The sequence below is a fragment of the Chaetura pelagica genome, unplaced genomic scaffold (assembly GCF_000747805.2).
Source record: "Chaetura pelagica isolate M959 unplaced genomic scaffold, ChaPel_1.0 scaffold17, whole genome shotgun sequence".
Classification (NCBI taxonomy): domain Eukaryota; kingdom Metazoa; phylum Chordata; class Aves; order Apodiformes; family Apodidae; genus Chaetura; species Chaetura pelagica.
In genome coordinates, this window is record NW_009970726.1 from 3,715,031 (window position 1) to 3,736,456 (window position 21,426).

The window sequence follows — 21,426 nt, forward strand, 5'->3', positions numbered from 1 at the left end:
CCTACTTGTAATCACTGTCTTTCCTGGGATAGGGAGAAACAGTCAGGGTTTTTTTTTTGTAAAAATTACCTCCCACCCCCTAAGAGCAGGGCCAAAAGTATAAGAAACTTAAAGGAAAAAAACAGGCAAACAACTGCAAGACTGCAGTATTTTATTTTCTATGTTTACACAAAAGCGTGCAAGCAGATTTTCTGACGCTGCAGTGAGGATGAAAATACATTTTACTGTAAGAGTAACCACAGGTAAACCTGATCATGCTGAAACTGGAACCTGCTCACTCAAGAACACATGGCCCTGTTTTAGTACTTTGGCCTCCAAACATTGTGCAACATACAGGTGAGCCTTAGAGCAAGTCAGATGTAATTGTCCAAGACTGCTGTTCCTGTATGAGAGTGACAGTTACTGATCTCTACAGTTTTTAGCACACTTCTGTCCACTGTCTCCCAAGAGAACCTGGAAGCTACAGAGTTCACATGTAGGTGATGCACATAAAGGAAGTTCAGGCCTTGCCATGTGGTATTTCACAGCTTCTAGGGACCAAAAACTTTTCCCAGCTTACACAAATACTTGTAGTGGGGCAAAAAACCAATATTCAGAGTTGACAAGGAATTCCATGTTGAAGAATAAATCTAGGATTCACCTTTTTCACAAAAAAACCAAAGGCAACCCCAAACCACAACAAGCAAAACCATGCCACAAACATCAACAATCAACACCTGAAATTCAACTCCCTGGTCACTCTGATCAGAATAAATGCAAGATATTGAAGAGAACAGGGTATTGCAAATCAGCAGTGCTAACTGAACACATCTAACAGTTCTAGACAGCAGGGCAGCAGCAGTTGGGACACTGGACATTCCAATTTGTCCGTTGGCCCGTTTATTGCGCCACAGAATTTATGGGTTTGTGTGGTGTTATAAAACAAGATTGTTATGCCTAATGTTCTGGTGCTCTATCATCTCTAGCTTTATGTACACTGCCATTAGATTACCTGAAAGACTCGTAAGCAGTTCACTGTGATTTGTTAAGAAAACGTTTAGACAGAAGCTTACTTGACCCTTGCAGCTAATTAAGGATTATTTCAGGGGTTTACATGTCATACCAACGTAACTAGCTTTTTTCCAGCTTATGGGGCTTGTATTCTACCACAAAATGGGAACAGATGTAATACCGTTTGTACAGAACTGAAGACAAAGAGCTGTTGTCACATTCAGTTTACATTATTTTCTTAACACATTTTTAGATTTTCTTTGCCATGGAACTGAGATTCAGTCTTTTAAGAACACTTCTTAAACCAGATTACTAGAAATGGAAGAATAAATTGCTTAAAATACCAGTAATTACTTAAATGTACTCCTCCTCTTGCTCCAGTTCATATTTTATAAATATACACAGAAAAATGCTGAAGAGCTTATATTCAGGAGCTGGTGTCTATGGATACTGCTTCAGTAGTGTATTGCAGCTGATTGTTTGCACCTTTTTCATGTAACATTAATTTCAGTAAGATTCAACAATGAGAAGTTTTCTGAAACTGAAGTCTTCAGCAAAGGGAGCGAGAGTCACTATGTTTTGCAACTTGCCAAGATTCTTTTTCTCCCTAGAACTGGGATTTGTCATTCTAAGCTGTCAGAAATTATCTGTTTTTGGTCCTTCTAGAAAACTTTTTTTCTCTACCATGCTCATTCCTTTCCCAGCTAAGACACTGTTTGCTCAGATTTCTGTCAGTAAATTTATTTTTCCAGGGCAACTCACTCCCCTGCAGAGAGGGTCAGTTCACAAGACTCAAAAAGTGACTTGACAGAAATCACTAACAAAATGCTTGGCTTTTGGCATGTGGCCACTGGCTGGCAACACCATCTTAACAAGTTAACTTAATCTAACAAGTACCAACCTGAAAAATAAATATCTTCAGTAAGACAGCTGAGAAAGATGCCAATGCAAGAGAAGCACTGAAGGTAATTTAAGCAATTACCTACAGACACACCTCTAAAATCTAGCTGATGCAAGTTGTGTGGCATTTAAAAATATTTCAGTCTACTTCCCCCTAGTTAGGATTTATAATGCTGAATATACACTTGTAACTTAAGTTCCAAAAAAATCTAAGATGTGGTTGAAAGCTTACAGAACGAGTTTGTTTATTTGCAATACATTATAGTCTTTAATATATAGCAGCTTCAGTATGAATAATACTTGCTAGCTAACGTGATTTTTTGTTTTCTATCATCTGACAGGAGTGAGCACACACACACACACACTCAGCATTTGCTATTTAAAACAAATAATTGCTAAAATATATGCTGATCAGTTCATCTTCCTACAGCCTTAGTGGTTACAATGCAACAACTTAAACAGTTTTGGGTTTGGTTGTTTGTTTTGTTTGTGGGTTTTGTTTTTGTTGTGTTTTGTTGGGTTTTTTTCCCCACAGGCCAGCCCCAAGTACCCTTTCCCTATCCCAACTAGTGGGATAACAACTAGTGGAAGTATTATCTCACATGCCACATCTAGTCAAGTTAACTTGAAACAACACTGTCTGTCTCTCTTAACCATTCTTGGGGTAAGATAAAAAGAAGAGAGACATTTCAATGTTCTGGCTTGAATAGAAGTATCAGTTTTGCACAGCTGATATATTCAAACTGGTCATAAAGGACCACTCCTAAACAAGACTGCCATTACACTCTATCACCAACAGCTACGTTATAATTAGAGACATGCAGCATGTATTTATGTCCTTTCCCTATTATGTTTAACAGGTGAATAACTTAACACTTCCTGACAGGAGTTAACTCATTGCTTTTAAAAAAAGCCCCATCATTGCCAAATGTCACTAGCTCCAAGAAGTACAACGCTCTGGCCTCTTAGTAAGGTGCACTAATTGAGATTAAAAATAGCACAAAGACACTTGATACCAGCTAAATCTCATTCAGTAGTTTCACTTTAGAATAAAGGATACAGTAATAAAAACAGACTGATAAAATACACTCTGAATTTGGCAAGGAAATTTAGTTATGACTAAAGTAGTGTTATAGGACAACCTGTAAGTGTGCAAAAACATGGAGAAATCTCACTTACGATGCTATAAACTAAATCCAGACACAGTCAGGTGCTGAGCATTATTCCTAGCTTCAAAGTAAGAGGTATCAGTTTCATCATCTGGCTGAGGTATAAATGGCATAGTTTGATTCTGCAGATTATCCCAGTCCACACCATGAAAGAGGGGGTGATGCTTCAGTTCTGAAACAGAAGTTCATATAATCATTAAACTTCCTTTTCTCCAAACCCACAGTCACTTTGTTCCCTTCATGCACAACTGTCACTAGGTTTACTGTATTTTTCTCTGTTTTGGAAATTCACAAAAGTGCAAACTACACTTGGGTTTCAATCCCCACTGAAGTTGAGGGTATCAAACTCCTGTCATGCCAACTAACTGCCTTCCTCTAGCTGGAGAACCTGTTCTACACAGCACACAGTGCAGAGGTGCCCTGGGCCATTTCTCATGACAAGGCATCATAGAAATTTTAAGCATCACTTCCAAGTGTGTTTCTAATTTTGCCAAAGTTCTGAGCTGAGTGCACACATGGGAGTCACTCTCACCCTTCTCCACTCCAGGCCACTAGCCTTTTGCTAGCTCCCAGAGCTGCCCTCCTCTGCTTTGTACACTCCAGGCACAGACATCTTTAACACCTTGTGGTGCAGCTACCACAGACCATCAGATCCATCTTTTTCAGCCTGAAGATGGGATAACTAACCAAGCTGCAAGACTTTTTGACTCAAAGAAAACTCCCCAACCCTGTCTGTTCTGACCCAGAAAGTTGCCTTCTTCATGCAGGACCTGATGTGTCTTTTGCATAAACTAGAAACACTGATGAAAGTGGCTTTGCTACTTCAATTCAATGCAAGAAACCACCTTTTTATCTGATCAGGATGTAAACGCACGTGTTCTATCACCACAAAAATCAAAAGCAAATAAAAAAAAAAAAAACAGGTTAGGTAAAAATCACATTCAGAAGGAGTGGAAGTTTACCAAGACAAGCACTCACTAAAAATTGTAATTCTAAGTACATACCACAGGCTTTTAGCTCACAGACAGTAAGACATTATTTTTACATTTTGTGATCAAATAATATGAAACAATATTAAAATTTAAGATAATGGCAATGATTCAGAGTTAAGTCTTCTAACTCTATCTAATAGCTTTAGCAACCATACATGTAAAAGGACACTGCACAGATCCATTATTGCAGACCTGTAAGTAGTTCTGCTCTTAAGCAAGGGAGAATATACAGTTAAAGGACTTGACAAAGAATGAATTTTCAAGAACTTCAGATTGGAATAAATCATTATGACACGTAGTTAAAATTTCTATGCATGACAGACAATGAGATTTCATCCTAAGATCCAGGAATAAAGACAGTAACTTACATTTAACTAAGATAACTTCAAATAAAGACATTAGATGCTTTTTGGGAGACATTAGAGAGACACAGAATTCCCTGTTGATGTGATTTTAATTTACAAACGTAAATTTACCTTCTCTAATGTGATCTGGCCTGGTTTCAGCCTTTAATGAGTAGGCATTTCCATAATAATTTATTTCTCTAATGATCACTTGGGCAATTCTTTCTTCCTCTTTTTCAAAAATATCTCACTCTAAGCTTTCTTCATGTTACCTGATTTTTTTAAAAATAAAATATAAACATTTGTTGTTCTAACAGTGACTAAGCTCTTCTACAAGGGGAAAAAAATACACAGACTTGGTATAGCATATATTGTCTGTGTTCACCTATACATTCAGTAAAGGCAAGCTAATTCCTAAGAAAAAGCTCCTTTGAATTAAGTTTTATAGGACTCTTCTCTCCCAAACGATAAGCTTTTAATCAAGGTTCCCAAAATCAGTTAGGTCAAAACCTCCTAAAACTTGTTCCTGAGTTAGGTAAGAGTGAACTTTGGCATATCAGATATGTCAAGCACTAAACATAGATTGCAAAACAGTATTAAAACAAAAGTTTAATTAAAAAAAAAACAACAACAAACAACACAAAACATCCCAGCTCCAAAGTTCCCTCATGCAAAAGGACAAAATCCCACAAGAAATGGAGAAAGTACTACAGCTTGTTAAGTGTTCTGGCACTATATGCATGGAACCCAAATAGATGCTGAATTTTATTAGTTTAAGTTTCAGAAAGAAATCACCACTTTGAAATTTTTAATTACTTGCAAAAAACAGAATATAATTTTAATACTAACCCTTCAGTCCAGCTCTCTTAGTAGTGTCAATTGTTAGAAGAATATCTATTGCATTTTGGGCATTATCAGACAGCTTTTCTTCACCCTCAGGCCAGGGAATATCTACGACGATGCAGATGAGTTGGTAAGTCAAGCCATAAAACAGTGTAGGAAATGCATACTTTTCCCAATTACTGAAACATTACCTCTGGTCAAAATATTTTGGAAGACTTGTGTTGGTGTTTCATCATTAAAAGGTGGAATTCCAGTTAGAAATTCAAACAGGCAAACTCCAAGGGCCCACCAGTCTACAGCAGAACCTGATCAAAGAAACCCAGGTTGTTACAAGAGCACAAATGATATATGCAAAGATTTGAATATTGGCCATAGCAGAAACTGAGTAGTGTTTGAATCCAAAATTTCTTGGAAATGAAGGTGGAGACAAAATAAGTTGTACTTACTAATCATGCAGAAGTTTAAAAATATATTAGAAGTCTTTTTCAAACCAGTTTGTTCCTTAATTCATTACTGATAATACAGGGTTTACTGAAAAAAGCAAAGGGGCTCTTAAAAACAATTGAATTATCAGCTCCTATCACAGAAAATCTGGGAGCTGACTTCTCCAAGAGACTGTGGTAAGAACCAGTTGTTTAAACTGCTCTAGAGCCTAGATGAGTGCTTCAGGTTGTAACCTGTATCCCTTTCTCAGTTTTGAGAAGACTCCAAGAATTCAAACTATTTAACTTAATTTGTCTAAATTTATATCAAAATATTGAAGACAGCTTGCAGAGACGAGTCAGCATGCAAGAAGCTGGAATCGCTTTCCATTAAACTAAAACTGATTAGGGCAATGCATAGTTACTAGTTCTCTCTCCTCTGCTACTGAATTTTGTTTTCCACATTTCAAGGTGGTTTGTTTTTTTTTTTTTGCCAAACCCATTTTACTGACCTACTTTAAAACAAACAGGCAAAGCAATTCCAGACACCACTGCATGCATTCTAAGCTTTCTGCATCCTTAAGCCATGCCCACTCCACAGTATGAAAAATAGATACCACACTTGCTGCAAAAAAATCTTTCAAAGAGTAATTGTAATTTTCTTGGCTTTTTTTGCATATAAAAAAATAAAGATATCTCCAAGTTAAGAAAACAAACATTTGGAGCCATTTCAAAAGGACTATTGACTAAGTTCAGAAATGCTGAAAACTGAAATGTATAACTAGTAATCTAATGCACTTCTAGCAACTTTGAACAGCAGTAAGAGTATCTACCAAGCTAAGCACATCAAAGCAGTGAGATCACATCCACTGTTGTTAGAGGTACATGGATGTTCAGATAAAATATTCCCAGCTTCAAAGTCTAATAAGATCACAGCTTGTAACAGTGTAGTAACACAGGTTTCAGCAGCAATTTCTCCCACTCAAAGCTTAACTAAAGTTTAGATCAACTCCTGCCATACCCCTACACACATCTATCAATACTTGAAGCAAGAAACAGAATTACCAGGTCTCGAGCATCTGAGCCTTCTTTACCCACAGAGAACATAAATCAGACTGACTGCATATAGTTAAGAGAAAATGAGCAAGTGTCCCTGGCTTATTTCCTGTTACAGTGTCCTTAAGAATGCTGACTTTACTCTTGAAGTATAGGCTTGTGTGATTTCTGACAGCCTAGGCACAGCAATACCAATGTTTCCTGAAACTTTTGTGGAAGCACCACACATGTCCAATGTGCACTCCATGTAAGCTTATCTTTCTATACAGAAAATTGTTCACCCAAACAATTTTCTTGGAAATTGTGATCTAGTTATACTTTGACTGTTTATAGTTACACTGAATACTCCATTTCTACACAGTATATAGCAAACTCACCAGAGATCAGAGTCCCTGCATACAAAAAGACAACAAAGCAAGAACATTACAGTTATTGCAAAAAACCCTAACAAACAGAGAAGTCAAATATCAAGTATTATTCTCTGAAGACACAGGAATGCAGACTTTTTTTCTTAAGGTAGTAACTCGACAATGAAGAAAGATGGCAATGTTAAAACTAAGCTAGAAACAAAGTTTTGTAACATGATTATAGTTTAGGATTACAACTACATTTACAAGAAAGTCAACACCACCAGAAATATTTAGTAAGGGAAAGTTTTGAGTTCCAAAGCCAGAAAACCTTGATGTCAGTGAAGGTAATGGGAGATTTGTCACTTCCCAATGCAAAACTCACCTTTAGCAAGTTATCACTTCAAGTCCTGGAAATACTCAATAATTGCACAGGAGTGACCTTGCAACCAAGCTTCACATTGTCTAAGTAGCATAGATTACATTTCAAACTACTATCCAGTTTTAATGCCTTCCAAATAAACAGGTTTCCTAATGGAAGTGTAACAGAACAATCACTTATGTTTAGTGATTCTATTTCTTACAGTGAAACTGTTCAATCTCTTAATGCAGTTTTTGCTAGTGTATATTGGCTACATACAGTAGAATTTTATTTTTCCAGATTAGTAAACACTTTCTCAGCTAAGAAATCATCATTTTCCTAAGACTATTAGCTCTACAAAATATAAAGTAAAATTATACATTTTATAATTACTTTTGAGAAGGAAATAAGGACAAAAATGTCTCAGGGATACATTGCAATTATTTTTGTCAAAGGTTCATGCAAGTTAGTGGGAAATACTACAGACCTTTTGTTCATCTCAGTGGAGCTCAGGATCTGAGCCAAAAATATTTATGCACTTCAAAGTTGTCCTACTTTACCATAGTATTTTGCAAAAAAATATTTTTTTTAATATATATTTATGGCTATTTATATAGAAGACCCTACCAGGTATCTTCAGTTTTTTTAAGGTCTCTCACTCAGCTGAAGAACTGATTTTAATGGAACTTCATAAACTTGTCAGATGCATGTAACACTTCTATATCAATAAACATGGAATACATTCTAAGAATAATTGGAGGCTTGAACATTTCATATCACATTTCACTAAGTTTCCTCTATCCCACCCCAAAGAATCTTTAAAGACACTCAGGATGACCAAGTTCCAATTCCTAAGTCACATAAAAGCCTCAGGCTGCCTAGGCACAGCTCCAATGCATTAGATCAGCAGCAGGCAAGAGTCAAAACCTCTGGTCATGTGAAAAAAATAAATGAAGGGAGCAGCTGAAGCACACACAGTCACCCAGGTGGGCAAAAACTAAGCACTAGGTATTTTTAAAGAATTCACTGTCATGTTACTCAAAGGGTTTAGAGCTCTAGAGGCATTTTGAAATTTAAATATGTCACCTTTCAGATATTTACAAACTCCATGGTTTGTTTGTCTTACCATGAGGCTTTGTCAAAAGCAGTTCTGGCGCCAGGTAGTCTGGGGTCCCTAGGATGCGTTCACCTTCTACTGGGGCAGCTCCTCTTCTTACACTCTTTGGAGTCCTATACGGTGTGCCAGCATCTCCCTGATAAGGTGTCTTAAAAGACACAACCAAGATTTCAGATGTCAAACAAAACCAGCTGAGAACTCACATGTCCAGGTTCAGTCACCAGTATAATAGTTGATACTTAGGTTCAAGAACCTGTCACAAAATGTACGTTCCCTGAGAAAGTATGTGAAAACAGGCTGCCCTTTCTTTATCTCGACCATCTTGAAGCAAAAAGTTTCTACATGCCTACTCTTTGAGAAACTTCTAAAATTCTTCTGTGTCAAATCCACAAGGCGCGTAAAAAAATAAGTCACAACCAACCTTAAACTCCACTTTCAAATTAAAATCTGAAGATAACCTACTAAATAGAGTGTCAAAATAGCCTTCAATTTTAGCACCAAGTTCTTAATATTGACCAATGAAAAGCCAGCATATGTCAAATACCTGTAAAATAAAAAGGAGAATCCTGACTTTTCTCACCTATCGCTGACAAGATGTACTCAAAAGATATTAAATGAACTGTGATTGTTTAACATGTATCCTGTTGGTTCCACAATACTGACAGATTAAGCTCTGCTCAAGTTAGACTTAGTGGTTGTCTACAGCTACATAAGCCTCCTGAAAGTAATTTTGGGGCACTATTTGAAGATAAAATATGTAGGCTTGCAAAGAGATCAGTAAATTCTCACAGCAAATAAGCTGACTGCAATTAAAGACTTCCTGTTACAACCTGGAGATACTACTAAATTATTTTGCAGAGACTTTAATTCTTTATTTTTCAGTATCCCATATTAACTCCCATATATCTGGTATAATTTTGTTTCCAACTTCACCTTCAGTGCAGCAGACATCAATTATGACGATGCCATAAAGGCTACTGAATTCACCAATAAAATAGAAAACAGGTAATCATGTAACAATGATATGATTTTAAAAAATAATTACAGAAGTACATTAAAAAGGTAGCCCCCTGTTCAAATCTAAGTTACAAAAAATATGTGATCGGTAATTTATTTCTCAGGGGATGAAGTACCTACTACTATGACTCTGTTTCAGTTGAATACATGCTCAGTTTCAAAGACAATTAAAATTTTATGCAGATGAAACATTAGGAAAAAAAGGCTTCTCCCAAAATAACATTTTGAATGTCCCTTTTTTGTATACCAAATCATTAAACACACTGCTAGTTCTGTCAGAAAACTTTAAATCCTGCAACTAAGACTTAGGTAACTAGATGAAGGTCTGGTAAAGCTATGCCAAAATGAAACAGGACACGCTGATCGAAAAATATACTTTCACTTTTCCCATATTGAGGCTCTAATATACTTTAGGACAGCAAGATTTTTACTTATTATCAGAAGGGTTAAAAAGGTTTTAACCTGCAAGCAGCTGTTACTGTTTATATCAGTCTGTAACAGGCTTGTAATTGGTAACTGACAGTACACATTACACTGTCACTTATAAGAGTACAAAAAAGAAAACAGCAGGCTAAATAGCAGTTACTAGCAGCTGATCAGCATTTGCACACTCTCTTGGGAGGGAGGCAGGTTAAATAAAAAAAGAAAAGAAATCAAAGACTTTCCATTACGTCATTAAACCCATAATTACTCACAGGAGTGAGTACCACGCTGCACTAAAAAGTAGGATGAGACAAAATGGCATAGCACAGGCTTTCTTCATCAAGTCACCGTAAGAGCAAAGGATTTCTTGAAGATATGGACAGACAATGCATGTTGAGCCAGAGGCAAACTAGTGCACATACAATTATTGCTAAGCTCTTACAGAAATTGTTATTTTGGCCACAGAGGTGCAGTAAGTGAAAGTCTGTCAGCAGAGGTCACGGTGACAGACTACCTCAAACTACTTCAATTTTCCCTAAATTAACAACTGAAATAATTTCAGATCACTAATGCCTAATGCATGCACACAGTTTCTACAGGTCCTATTACATACCTGATAGACCCTATACGGTCTTCCTTTCTGTAATGGAGTAATAGCTGTTGGGTAAGAGCCACTGCAAGCAGGTGAAAGATCCATTATATCTAAGGAAGCCATGCTACATGGCTCAGATACATTGGATGTATTAAACGGACTATTATAACTTCGAAAAACAACTGCATTTTTTTTTAAGAGGGTCAATGCTTCCATCATCTTTTCCGAAGGAGAAGACACTGTGTCAAGGTAAGTTTCTTCCAAGCGTTTTTGGTCGTTATCCTTTTCATGATGTAACGGCTGGCAGTTCTGGGCAGTACGTGCTTCCTCTCCATTTTGTGAGGCATCTTGTGACTCTGGTGATGTTATTAGCACACCTTCTGGTTTTGGTTCCTCAAAGGAGAGATCTTTAACACTTTTATCCAAACTCAAAAGCTGGTTTTCTGAATGGCTTTCTGTAGCAGACGTTTCAGGAAGTGATAAGTCAGAATCCACACTGAGCACTCCTAAAGGTTTTTCATCATCAGTGCCTAAAAAACTGGAGTTCATGTACTCCTCTTTATCATCCTTTTCATAGTCTGCATCCAGAACACACATAAGATTTTTTGCTATAATTGGAGCACGTGATTTTTCTACAGTTTGCTGGTTACCAATAGAATTCTTAATTTCATCTGTGCTTTTGCAGGTGTCACGTAGGCATCCAACATCACAAAGCATTAAGGACTGAATGTCTGTTGTCAAACCTGTCCTGTTGTTTGCTGGAAATTCTGAGATCTGACAGCCACGTTTATATTCTGCGTTGCTTTTTTTAACATAGTTAAATTCCTGACAAGGACTAGTATCTACTAATTCAAAGCTTCTTTTTACACCTGGCTTTTCAAGAATTTCTTCCTCTTTGATGGATCTGACAGGCTCATTCTGCCTTGAAGGTGACTGTTGCTGAGTGGAAGTTCCTGCTGTTTCATTAGTCATATGTCTGTTATTTACAAGGAGTTTTTCTTCCCAGATCTTATTTTCAGAAAGACACTTTCTGACTATGCCTTTCACATCCAGTGTGGATACAGGAGTACCTGTTACATCAGAATACTCATTTCCCATTTTCTGCCTGCTGCCAGAATCATTGCTGCTGATGGGAGAAATTGCACACTCCAGTTCTTTTTTCTTTAAAACTTTAATGTCTTTGCTATTCAGCAACTCTACATTGGAAAGGAGAGCTGACCCACTGTTACTTGTTTTGTCTGTTACAGAACATACCTTGTCTTCACTTTGCTGCAAATAAGCACATTAAGTTTTTAGTATCAAGAATAACAGAAATATATACTTTAAAATACCTTATTTCCACTTCCATAAAGAACTACAAATTGGCAAGCATGACTTTATAATTACTAGTAGCAATAAAAATTACATAATAAATTCACAAAATTAAAAACTAAATTACATATAATTTGACATTTTGAGAACATAAGCTTGCTGTAATACAATAGAAAATACAATATTTTAAATGCCTAAGGATGAATACAACAACTAAAGTTGTATTTGCCATTTTATGCTAAGAAGTTACAGAAGTTCTCGGTTTCCAAGAAACCCCAAACCACAGAAATCCATCATAGTACCCTTTGGCATATTATACTTCAGAGACGAAAAACAGAAAATCTGAGATTACTACTATTTTCGTAAGTACTAAAATATGAAAAGCAAGGCTATGAGAAATGGACAGATAAAACAAAACTATAAATTGCTTTAAACAATTTTTTCTGTGTGATCTAATTAGGAATCTTGGCAATGGGCTAAATAGCATAGAAGCATTTTCTTTCAGGTCTGTAGTTGTACAGAATTTCATTAACAATTAGAAAAAGGAGAAATAATTTTGTATCAGCTATAATTACCGATGTTAGGTTAGTTGATATAAAACCCTTCAGTAAAAGAAAATTTAAACTTCTTCAGTTTTTAATAGCTAATAGAAGTGTTAGGTGTGTTTTGTTTATTATTTTTCCCCAAGTTCTGTCTTTTGAAGAAATAATTTTGCCTGCATGCTGAGCTAATAAAACTATAGGGATAAGGTCAGCTTCCAAAAAGCCAGTGCTCCCAACACTACCCACTTTGTGAAGAGCAGGGCTAAACTAGGGCCATCCAGTAGAAACCTTCACTTTCATTTATTTGCTGCAGGCTAAATGGCATTTACTTTTCACAGAATCTTAGGGGTTGGAAAGGACCTCAAAAGATCATCTAGTCCAACCCCCCTGCCAGAGCAGGATCATCCAGAGCACATCACACAGGAACATGTCCAGGCAGGTTTTGAATGCCTCCAGTGAAGGAGACTCCACAACCTCTCTGGGCAGCCTGTTCCAGTGCTCTGTCACTCTCAGAGGAAAGGAGTTCATGATATTCACATGGAACCTCCTATGTACCAGTTTGCACCCATTGCCCCTTGTCCTATCAATGGACATCACTGTAAAAAGCCTGGCTCTGTCCTCCTAACATTCCCCTTCAACATGTTTATAAACATTGATGAGGTCACCCCTCAGTCTCCTCTTCTCCAAGCTAAAGAGACCCAGCTCCCTCAGCCTTTCCTCATAAGGGAGATGTTCCACTCCCTTAATCATCTTTGTGGCTCTGTGCTAGACTCTTTCAAGCAGTTCCCTGTCCTTCCTGAAATGAGAGGACCAGAACTGGACACAATATTCCAGATGCAGCCTCACCAAGGCAGAACAGAGGGGGAGAACTTCCCTTGTTATCTTGCACAGGACTAATATTTGTTTCAAGAAAAAAAATACTAGTTTGATCCAAAACATCTTCTCAGCAAGGATTACAGACTGTTCTGCTGGAGAAAAACTTCTCTACACTTTAACGGCGAGAAGTAGAGGACAGCTGCAAAAGTGCACATACAAGTACAAGCTAATTTTAATTTATAGTGGGAAGATGAAACAGTCCTGACCTCTACATCTTTCTCCCACTTGGGGCTGCTGCAGCATTCTGATTCTGTACTGGACAGGTATGTGTGTGACTGACTACTGGCATTGGAGGTATCAAACCTTTTTCTTGACTGAAGCAGAGTAGGAGTTAAACTTTTCCCTGGCATCACAGGAGTTAATTGAGAAGTATCAAGACCTTAAGAGAAAAAAATAAATAATTCAAGCATTAATACAAATAGGCAGCATATATTAACCAGCTTCACAATATGTCAAGCTTTCACATAAGTTACAGAAGGTATGGAAAGCTACATGTAACATCATAATGTCTCTTGTTTTCTTTCCTGCATAGTCAATTCCATCATTTTTTGAGGTAGGGACTTGCCAAGAATTTAAAAGCAATATGAACATTAATGCCATAATAGTCTTTCTCATTTCAGGTTAGAAATGAGAAAGCAGCAAGATAAGACAATTTAAATGATAGCACATACTGCTTTATTAAATAGTTTTCAATGAAAGTATGCCAAGAACTAACACTATTTCTGTAAAATTTTAAAGTGTCGTTTTGAATTCAGTGGTTGTGCATTTGAAAAAATATAATCCAGAGATGACATCAGTAGTATAGATGAAAACATTAGACCTTAATCACTGGAGGAATGGTAGACAGCAAGACACTGATAGAACCACAGCTTTTATCAAGTGGGTCCAAGCTACTCACATAAAATTAGAAGACCACAACCTTACAGCCAGAGTATTAGGCTGAGAGCAGATTAGGCAGATTAGGCAGAGTATCAGTACAAGGCTCAGTATACTCACGTGGTTTAAATAATTTAGTTGAAAGAGGGGTATTTTCCTTTTGGACCAGAGGTAAAGGCGAGACCATTCCATGCAGACTGTCAGATGATTGACTTGAATTGTGCTCTGGCATTTTCATGCCAACAGGAGTGTACTATGAAGCAGGAAGAATATTTAAAAGTTAATGGAGCCTGAACAAAACTTCCAGGATTGAGAGCTAACTTCACACATTATCATGTTTGCTGTAGAGCTTAACCATGCCCATTTACCACGTTTTTTGAAGCACAGCTTCTTGTCAGCAATTTGAATTACAGTACAAAGTAATCACTTCAGAATTGAAGGTACTGGAAACATTTAATATGTTATTCCATAAAATCGCAGAATATGTGCAAGAATAATCTTATCATTCCTATTACTACATTTAAGATAAGTAAACCAAAAGAATGAAATACTTCAAAGAGAGTGAAAATTACTTACAAAACCCAGAGAACTGATGAGAGACAATAACTGTCCCGGAGTACGTGAGTAGTCTTGTTTTGGCTTTGCCATTGATGGTGTAGTAAGGATATCTATCATATTTATCTCTACAAACAGACAAAAGTATGAAGCAGGTTTTCCTTTCACTACTAAATAAACAAAATTATAGGCATTTACTTTAGTTTTATGAAGAAGAGAAAAAAATAAGTCATATGTTGAAGAAATATATAAAAAAGCACCAAACCTAAGTGAAGGTATGCCCATGCATTCTTATGCAGCACAAGCTGTTTCTGCCTGTACATCCTGTACAATAAAATTACAGTTTATAAACACAGAAACTGTGCAAGTCCAATTTTTTTTTAATATGCTATGTTGGAAGTGTTACGTTTTCTAACTTGATACCAGCTTTGGTTTCAAGGTAGCAATTCCAGCCTAGAGCTTGTGGGCTAAGATGGTAAATTTGATTCAAAGCCTGCCTTCTCCAAGACATCTCAAAAAAAGCTACAGCTTAATCTTAGATGCCTTTTTTTTTTTGCTTACAAGTGGTAAGTAGGCTTATTGCTTACATATCATGTTAAACTAGACACAATCTGTCCCATTAAAACATCTCAATTAAAGCAGTATTTTATAGAAAATACAGTATACGTAGCATTTTCTTCTGTAGTCTTAAAACCATTAATTGGAGACTCCAAACAACTCTTAACATCTACAGTCCTTTAACTACATAAAAAGGTTGTACCTACCAGCAGCTGTCTCAAAAAGCTAAACTGGTGCAGTGCAGCATTAGTTTGATTGATATGGCTCAGGGGTTAGAGGTGCAAACTAGTTCAGGAACTGGCTGTTCACTTTAAGACCTACACTCTAATACCTGTGCCAGACAGTCATTTGACTATTCAGCTATGTTTTCTGCTACTCGAAAAAAGTATACTCATATGCTAAAGCACCAATTTATAATCTTCTGTTAAGGACTTACTACCTCCTCCTGTCCCTCACTTTAAGGTCCCAGTTCGGGTTGGAAATTAATATATACAAGGACAAAGAAACATGAACTGAAGGACAAAAATAACCAGAGAAATCCTAAAAAGAGACAGAATTGTTCATTCACCCTTTGAATTATCCTAGTGGACTTAATAAAACAGACTTTGAAATCCATACCCCTCAGAAGTGATAGCTCTAGATCATATTTCATACACCCTTCTCCCAAAGAATATTTTAGCTTCTGAAGTGCAATGCATAGAGCAAATGCTTTACCAGCATGTACCTTATCAGTACTTACCAAGTAGAAATAAAATATTAGTACTATTTTGGGCTTATTTAATTGAAAGCTGCCCTCTGCATGTAAAGCATTCAAGAATATGGGTGCGTGACACAAAAATACATTTTAATATAACCAAAAGGATACAGACAACTCTTACCTCTGTTCAGAGTAACTCTGGAAAGTCCAAAGTCTGTCAACTTTATATGGCCCTGATTAGAAATAAGCATATTGTCTGGCTTCAGATCCCTGAAGATACAAATATAGGTGAAGTCAGCAAAAAAGAGAACTGAGTAATATCAAGAAAGTTAAGAGACCAGAAACACAATACAAAGCATTGATTATAACTGTTTCCCAGTAACATCACTTAGCCAGCAGCAGATTCCAATTGGATGAATACACCAAAACAATGTGTCTAGCACTAAATATTGTCATGAGTTGCACATTGTGTTTCAACATGTTTAACAAGTGTTCTTCATGAGTACTCCCATCACAGCTTTACAAACATGTAGCTCCTACAAGACAGTACAAACCACACAAACCTCTAGTAAAAGCTTCCTCATGTGCTCCATGTTGTGCTGCTGAATGCAGCAAAGAACTCACCACAGGGCGAGCATTAGAGTAGTCAATGTCTCTTTGTCTTCCAGTTACATGCCTGCAGTAACCAGAGGGTTCCTGAACTAATAATAGTCATTCAAAAGTTGCAGGGAGAGGGGACCTATAAGGCAGATAGCTGCTAGTACACCACGGTACTGATGGAGAACACCTTGGCAGGAGAAAGCAATGTATACTTGTCTGCTTAAAATAAATGGACAGATTTTATTTGAGGTGTTCTTTCGTGACATTGCCACAATGTACACATGAAAAAAAGAACTTCCAGAAGCTGCAGCAAACAAGGTAGATATTACTATGAAATGGTCACTGGTTATGTGTTTGAGTGAAACTTTAAAAATCCCAACTACCAAATACTTATTTGTAAGGAAAAAAAAAAAAAGTAGTTTTTACCTGTGAATTATTCCATGCCTGTGAAGATAGTCAAGAGCCAATGCTGCTTCAGAAATATACTTAACAGCCATTTCTTCATCAAAATACCCATAAATTTGGAGAAGAGATTTGACATCGCCACCGATAAGGTACTCCATCACCTGCCGTTCAAGTGTTTTAAATTTAACATTTAAAAATACTTTCAAATTCACAAGCAAAATATATAATCTCTTTCACACCTAGGAAAATATAATTTCAAAAAGCAGAAGCTGACAGAAGCTTCCTTGTACAACTTCATTGAAACACCATACATTTCACTTAGATAAAATAATTAAATCATCAGAGAACATGAAGTTTTCTTTTCATAGGCCATTTACTTATATTATTTGCCTGGCCTACTTTCTGAAGTCAGCTTTTTAATTAACTTCTGAAATATTTCTATACTATAGAAAATGAATTACAAAACATTTATGTGAAACTCAAGGCCTGAAGCCAAAGCCCACTGATATTCTGATGTGTATAAAACAGGTATCTCAGTGATTTTATTTTGCAATTGTTTATACACAATATTAAATTAAGACCTGAACCTTGTTCAGTAAGTGGAAACTTTCAGAAATGTACACAGTGAGAGCTGCTGTGCATTTAAAAAACAAAAAATAAAAAAAAATGCACACACCCAAAAATAAAAGCAAACCCATATATCCTTATGACCCATGTCATATTCAATAAAAAAGAAAAACCAGCAGGGCTGGCTTGAAGAATAAATTTACAAGCTTTTGGTCAAGCAATCTCACTAGTCTCACTAGTATGTAGATTCCAATATACAGTATTATTCTATATAAATGACTCTAGCATCTCCTTCACAAATCCTTCATCCTCAACTCCTCTACAGCAGTTGACAGAAATTCCAGGAAAAGAAGCCTTCATTTACACTCAAGATGCATTGTAAGAGCACATAGCAACCTCACCACAGAATTCAATAAATGCAAACTAGACAAATAACACTAGACTCTCTGCAGACAGTCTTGAACTGCACTACCTTTATGTGGAGGCAGTATATAAAATCATATTCAAGTTTTACTGTACTCCACAGTGCTCTACGTAGACTCACAATTAGTTTTGCCACTCAGTTTCTCCCATGTCATCTAGGCCAACTACCACAATGAATTTTGAGCAGAGGCAGTAAGTAAAACAACCTGCCCTTAAGTGAACCACAAGGTATCTTTCAATCACTTAGATTCTGCTTGAACAGAATGGTTTGTTATTGTTTTCCATAAAATTTCTACATATTCCTAAAACAGATTAGCTGTTAGAAAAGACTCTCCTGTAAGAAAAAAAGAACACAGGTGGAAAAGGTACCAGGGGAAGAGAAGTATTTCACTTGTTCAACCATTCTGAGAAAGGAGAAAGTAAGAGTGACTAAGGAATACCTGCTCACTACCATAAAAATGTTTTCAGAAATTATATAGCTCTGCACTCCATTTTCAACACTATCATAAAACAGCACAATCATTTATTTACTCACTAAATAGACGTTATTAGCTGACTGAAGTGAGTAGTATAAGTGCACAATGAAAGGACTTTTACTAAGAGCCAGTGCATCCCTTTCCGCCTGGACTTGGTGAACCATGTTTTTGTTGATCATGTCTGCTTTTTTCATCACCTGAAAAACAAAAAAACTGATTTTTCTTTGCACTTCAGTAAATTAGTTTGTCTCTATACTTCAAATTTGCATACAAATAAGGCAGATATAACTTCAGATACAGACAGAATTTTAACTGACAGGATATTAGAGAACTTTCTTCATTATTCTCCTTCTAATTCCGTTCTGGATGGAAACCACACTACCAACATTTACTGCAATTGCACTGGAAAATTAGTGTCTAGACTGTATTTAAAATTAACTGACCCTGAGTGAATCCTCTTATCCACAGTACACAATTCAGAACCAGAGAAGAAAGCATTCAATACTTATATATTCACTTGCTGACCTAGTTTTTCTGTCTTTTCAGAGGCTGAGGTACATAGCATGAGGTTTGAAAACGGGGTGCAGCAGTACCTTAACTCTTAATTCTTAACTTTGCAGGCAAAGCAACAAAACTTTTGCTTAATTTAAAGTTCACAATCAAGTCACCCAACAAATATTTGTTTCCTTGGGAAGAAGCCTTAAAGCCATGCAAGTCACAATGAAGAAATAACAAGCCTAACTGTGAATTAGGCTCTAATTCCTGTAATGAATTACTCCACTACATGTCTATACCCACTAGATATTAATCTTGAACAGAAGATGCATAACAGCACAACTAATAGGTATTTAAGCAACTATTGCATATGCGTTGGAAGTTCACCTACCTTCATCACCTTTGGTTCAGATATTAAAGCAAGTTTTATTTATCCATTCCCTCTGCTACATAACTGTAAAAAAATTGAGTCTATAGCTACCTACCATCACCACTCATTAACAGAATTTGATAACAGTTAAAAATACCAAGATAGATGAAATGTAATTTGATACCTTCTATGTAAGTGTTGACCTTAACTGTGAGAATATTAAGCATATATTAAATTCAGTACCTTGAGTAATCTGCAAGTCTCACTACAACAGGGCTAAAGGATTTCCACAGCAGCTTTTAGGACATAACACTTTCAATAAAGTTGTGCAAAACACTTCAGTAACTGAAGTTACTGTGGCCAAGTTTGTGGCCAAGAAGGCCAATGGCATCCTGGGGTGCATTAGAAAGGGTGTGGTTAGTAGGTCAAGAGAGGTTCTCCTCCCCCTCTATTCTGCATTGGTGAGGCCTCATCTGGAGTATTGTGTCCAGTTCTGGGCCCCTCAGTTCAAGAAGGACAGGGAACTGCTCGAAAGAGTCCAGCGCAGAGCTACAAAGATGATGAAGGGAGTGGAACATCTCCCTTATGAGGAAAGGCTGAGGGAGCTGGGTCTCTTTAGCTTGGAGAAAAGGAGACTGAGGGGTGACCTCATCAATGTTTACAAATATGTAAGGGGTGAGTGTCAGGGGGACGGAGTTAGGCTTTTCTCAGTGATGACCAGTGATAGGACAAGGGGTAATGGGTGTAAATTGGAGCATAGGAGGTTCCATGTGAATATCTGAAAAATTTTTTTTTACTGTAAGAGTGACAGAGCACTGGAAAAGGCTGCCCAGGGAGGTTGTGGAGTCTCCTTCACTGGAGACATTCATAAGCCTCCTGGATGAGTTCCTGTGTGATGTACTCTAGGTGACCCTACTCTGGCAGGGGGGTTGGACTAGATGATCTTTCGAGGTCCCTTCCAGCCCCTAAGATTCTATGATTCTATGAATTGAACCACTCTGCATGCAGCACCTAAGCTGCAGAAAATAAGCTTTCACAGCTACCATAACTATTATCAAAGTTAATTAAAAAAATACCAAGATACACACAGAATGCACAGAACTACACTTTTAGTAAGTGTTGACTTTAACTGCACAAATATTTTGCATGTGCTAAGTGTTGTAGCTGTCAACATTCCATAAACTTCCACTGCAGCAGTAACAAAGGCTTTACACAAAAGCTTACATCTCAGAACGCTTATAATAAAACCATGTAAACAGAGACACATAGCTCTGAAAAGCAGCGTCTGTTTTGCATTTCTGTTTTTATATTTATTTTTATTTGTGTACTGTGCAGCTGATTATCCTTTAAACTGCAGAGTCAAGGTCTCGCACACCACCAGTAGTCTTTGCTAATGACAAGCCTAGTTTTTAGTCCTTTATGCATCAACATAAAATACACAATTTGACTTTTTGAAAACGTGTACTCAGCAAAAATCTTTTTTTATAACTAGCTCGTCTCAGAAGCAGACTTGTCATTCACGAACAGATGTGAGAACACTCTCCCAGTGCACAACAGCTGAACATACTCAGTTATAACAAGCATTTACACGCAATAAGCAAGGAGCACACTGATGCTTCGGAAGGCTTTCGCCGTAGTTTCCTCGACACAAGACACGTGTAAAAGCAGCTGTCATTACTAGATGCCTCCTTAAACAAAGCCTCCAGGCGAACAGGAACACGAGGAGAAAGCCAAACACAGCCAAGCGGCTCCCAGGCCACACACAGCTCCCCGCCAGAAGGACGGCAGCTCCCCAAAAGCCCCCGTGCGGGAGGACTCGTGTCGGGACAACGCACTGGACCGCCGGACCGGTCCCCTCGGGCCGCCCCTCTCCCACACGGGGCTATAAAGGCAAGCGGAGGGGGCTCCGCAGGCCGGAGGGGCAGGGCCGCCCCTCGCAGCCCTCACCTTCACGGCGTACAGCCTGCCCGCCTTGCGGCCCAGGTACACCTTCCCGAAGGCGCCGCGGCTGATGGGCTTCACGATGGTGAACTCCTCGATGGAGGGCGGCCGTGGCACCTCGATGCGCCTCGGCCCCGCAGCAGCAGCTGTGGCGGCACCGC

At 37.6% G+C, this 21,426-nt stretch overlaps 1 protein-coding gene across 1 annotated transcript in view; it reads right to left on the reverse strand.

Annotated features, from left to right (window-relative positions):
- Positions 1-3,073: 3,073 nt before the first annotated feature.
- The window catches only part of MASTL (microtubule associated serine/threonine kinase-like), an 18,608-nt gene continuing 255 nt past the window's right edge, over positions 3,074-21,426 (reverse strand). Inside the window, exons 2-13 of the mRNA XM_010007027.1 lie at positions 21,272-21,411; positions 18,519-18,656; positions 17,015-17,154; positions 16,170-16,258; positions 14,755-14,861; positions 14,299-14,431; positions 13,509-13,681; positions 10,595-11,842; positions 8,551-8,689; positions 5,430-5,543; positions 5,245-5,346; positions 3,074-3,231 (exon numbers count right to left, since the gene is read on the reverse strand). Of these exons, the coding sequence (XP_010005329.1) occupies positions 3,074-3,231; positions 5,245-5,346; positions 5,430-5,543; positions 8,551-8,689; positions 10,595-11,842; positions 13,509-13,681; positions 14,299-14,431; positions 14,755-14,861; positions 16,170-16,258; positions 17,015-17,154; positions 18,519-18,656; positions 21,272-21,411 (2,681 nt within the window). The remainder of the gene's footprint in view (positions 3,232-5,244; positions 5,347-5,429; positions 5,544-8,550; positions 8,690-10,594; positions 11,843-13,508; positions 13,682-14,298; positions 14,432-14,754; positions 14,862-16,169; positions 16,259-17,014; positions 17,155-18,518; positions 18,657-21,271; positions 21,412-21,426) is intronic.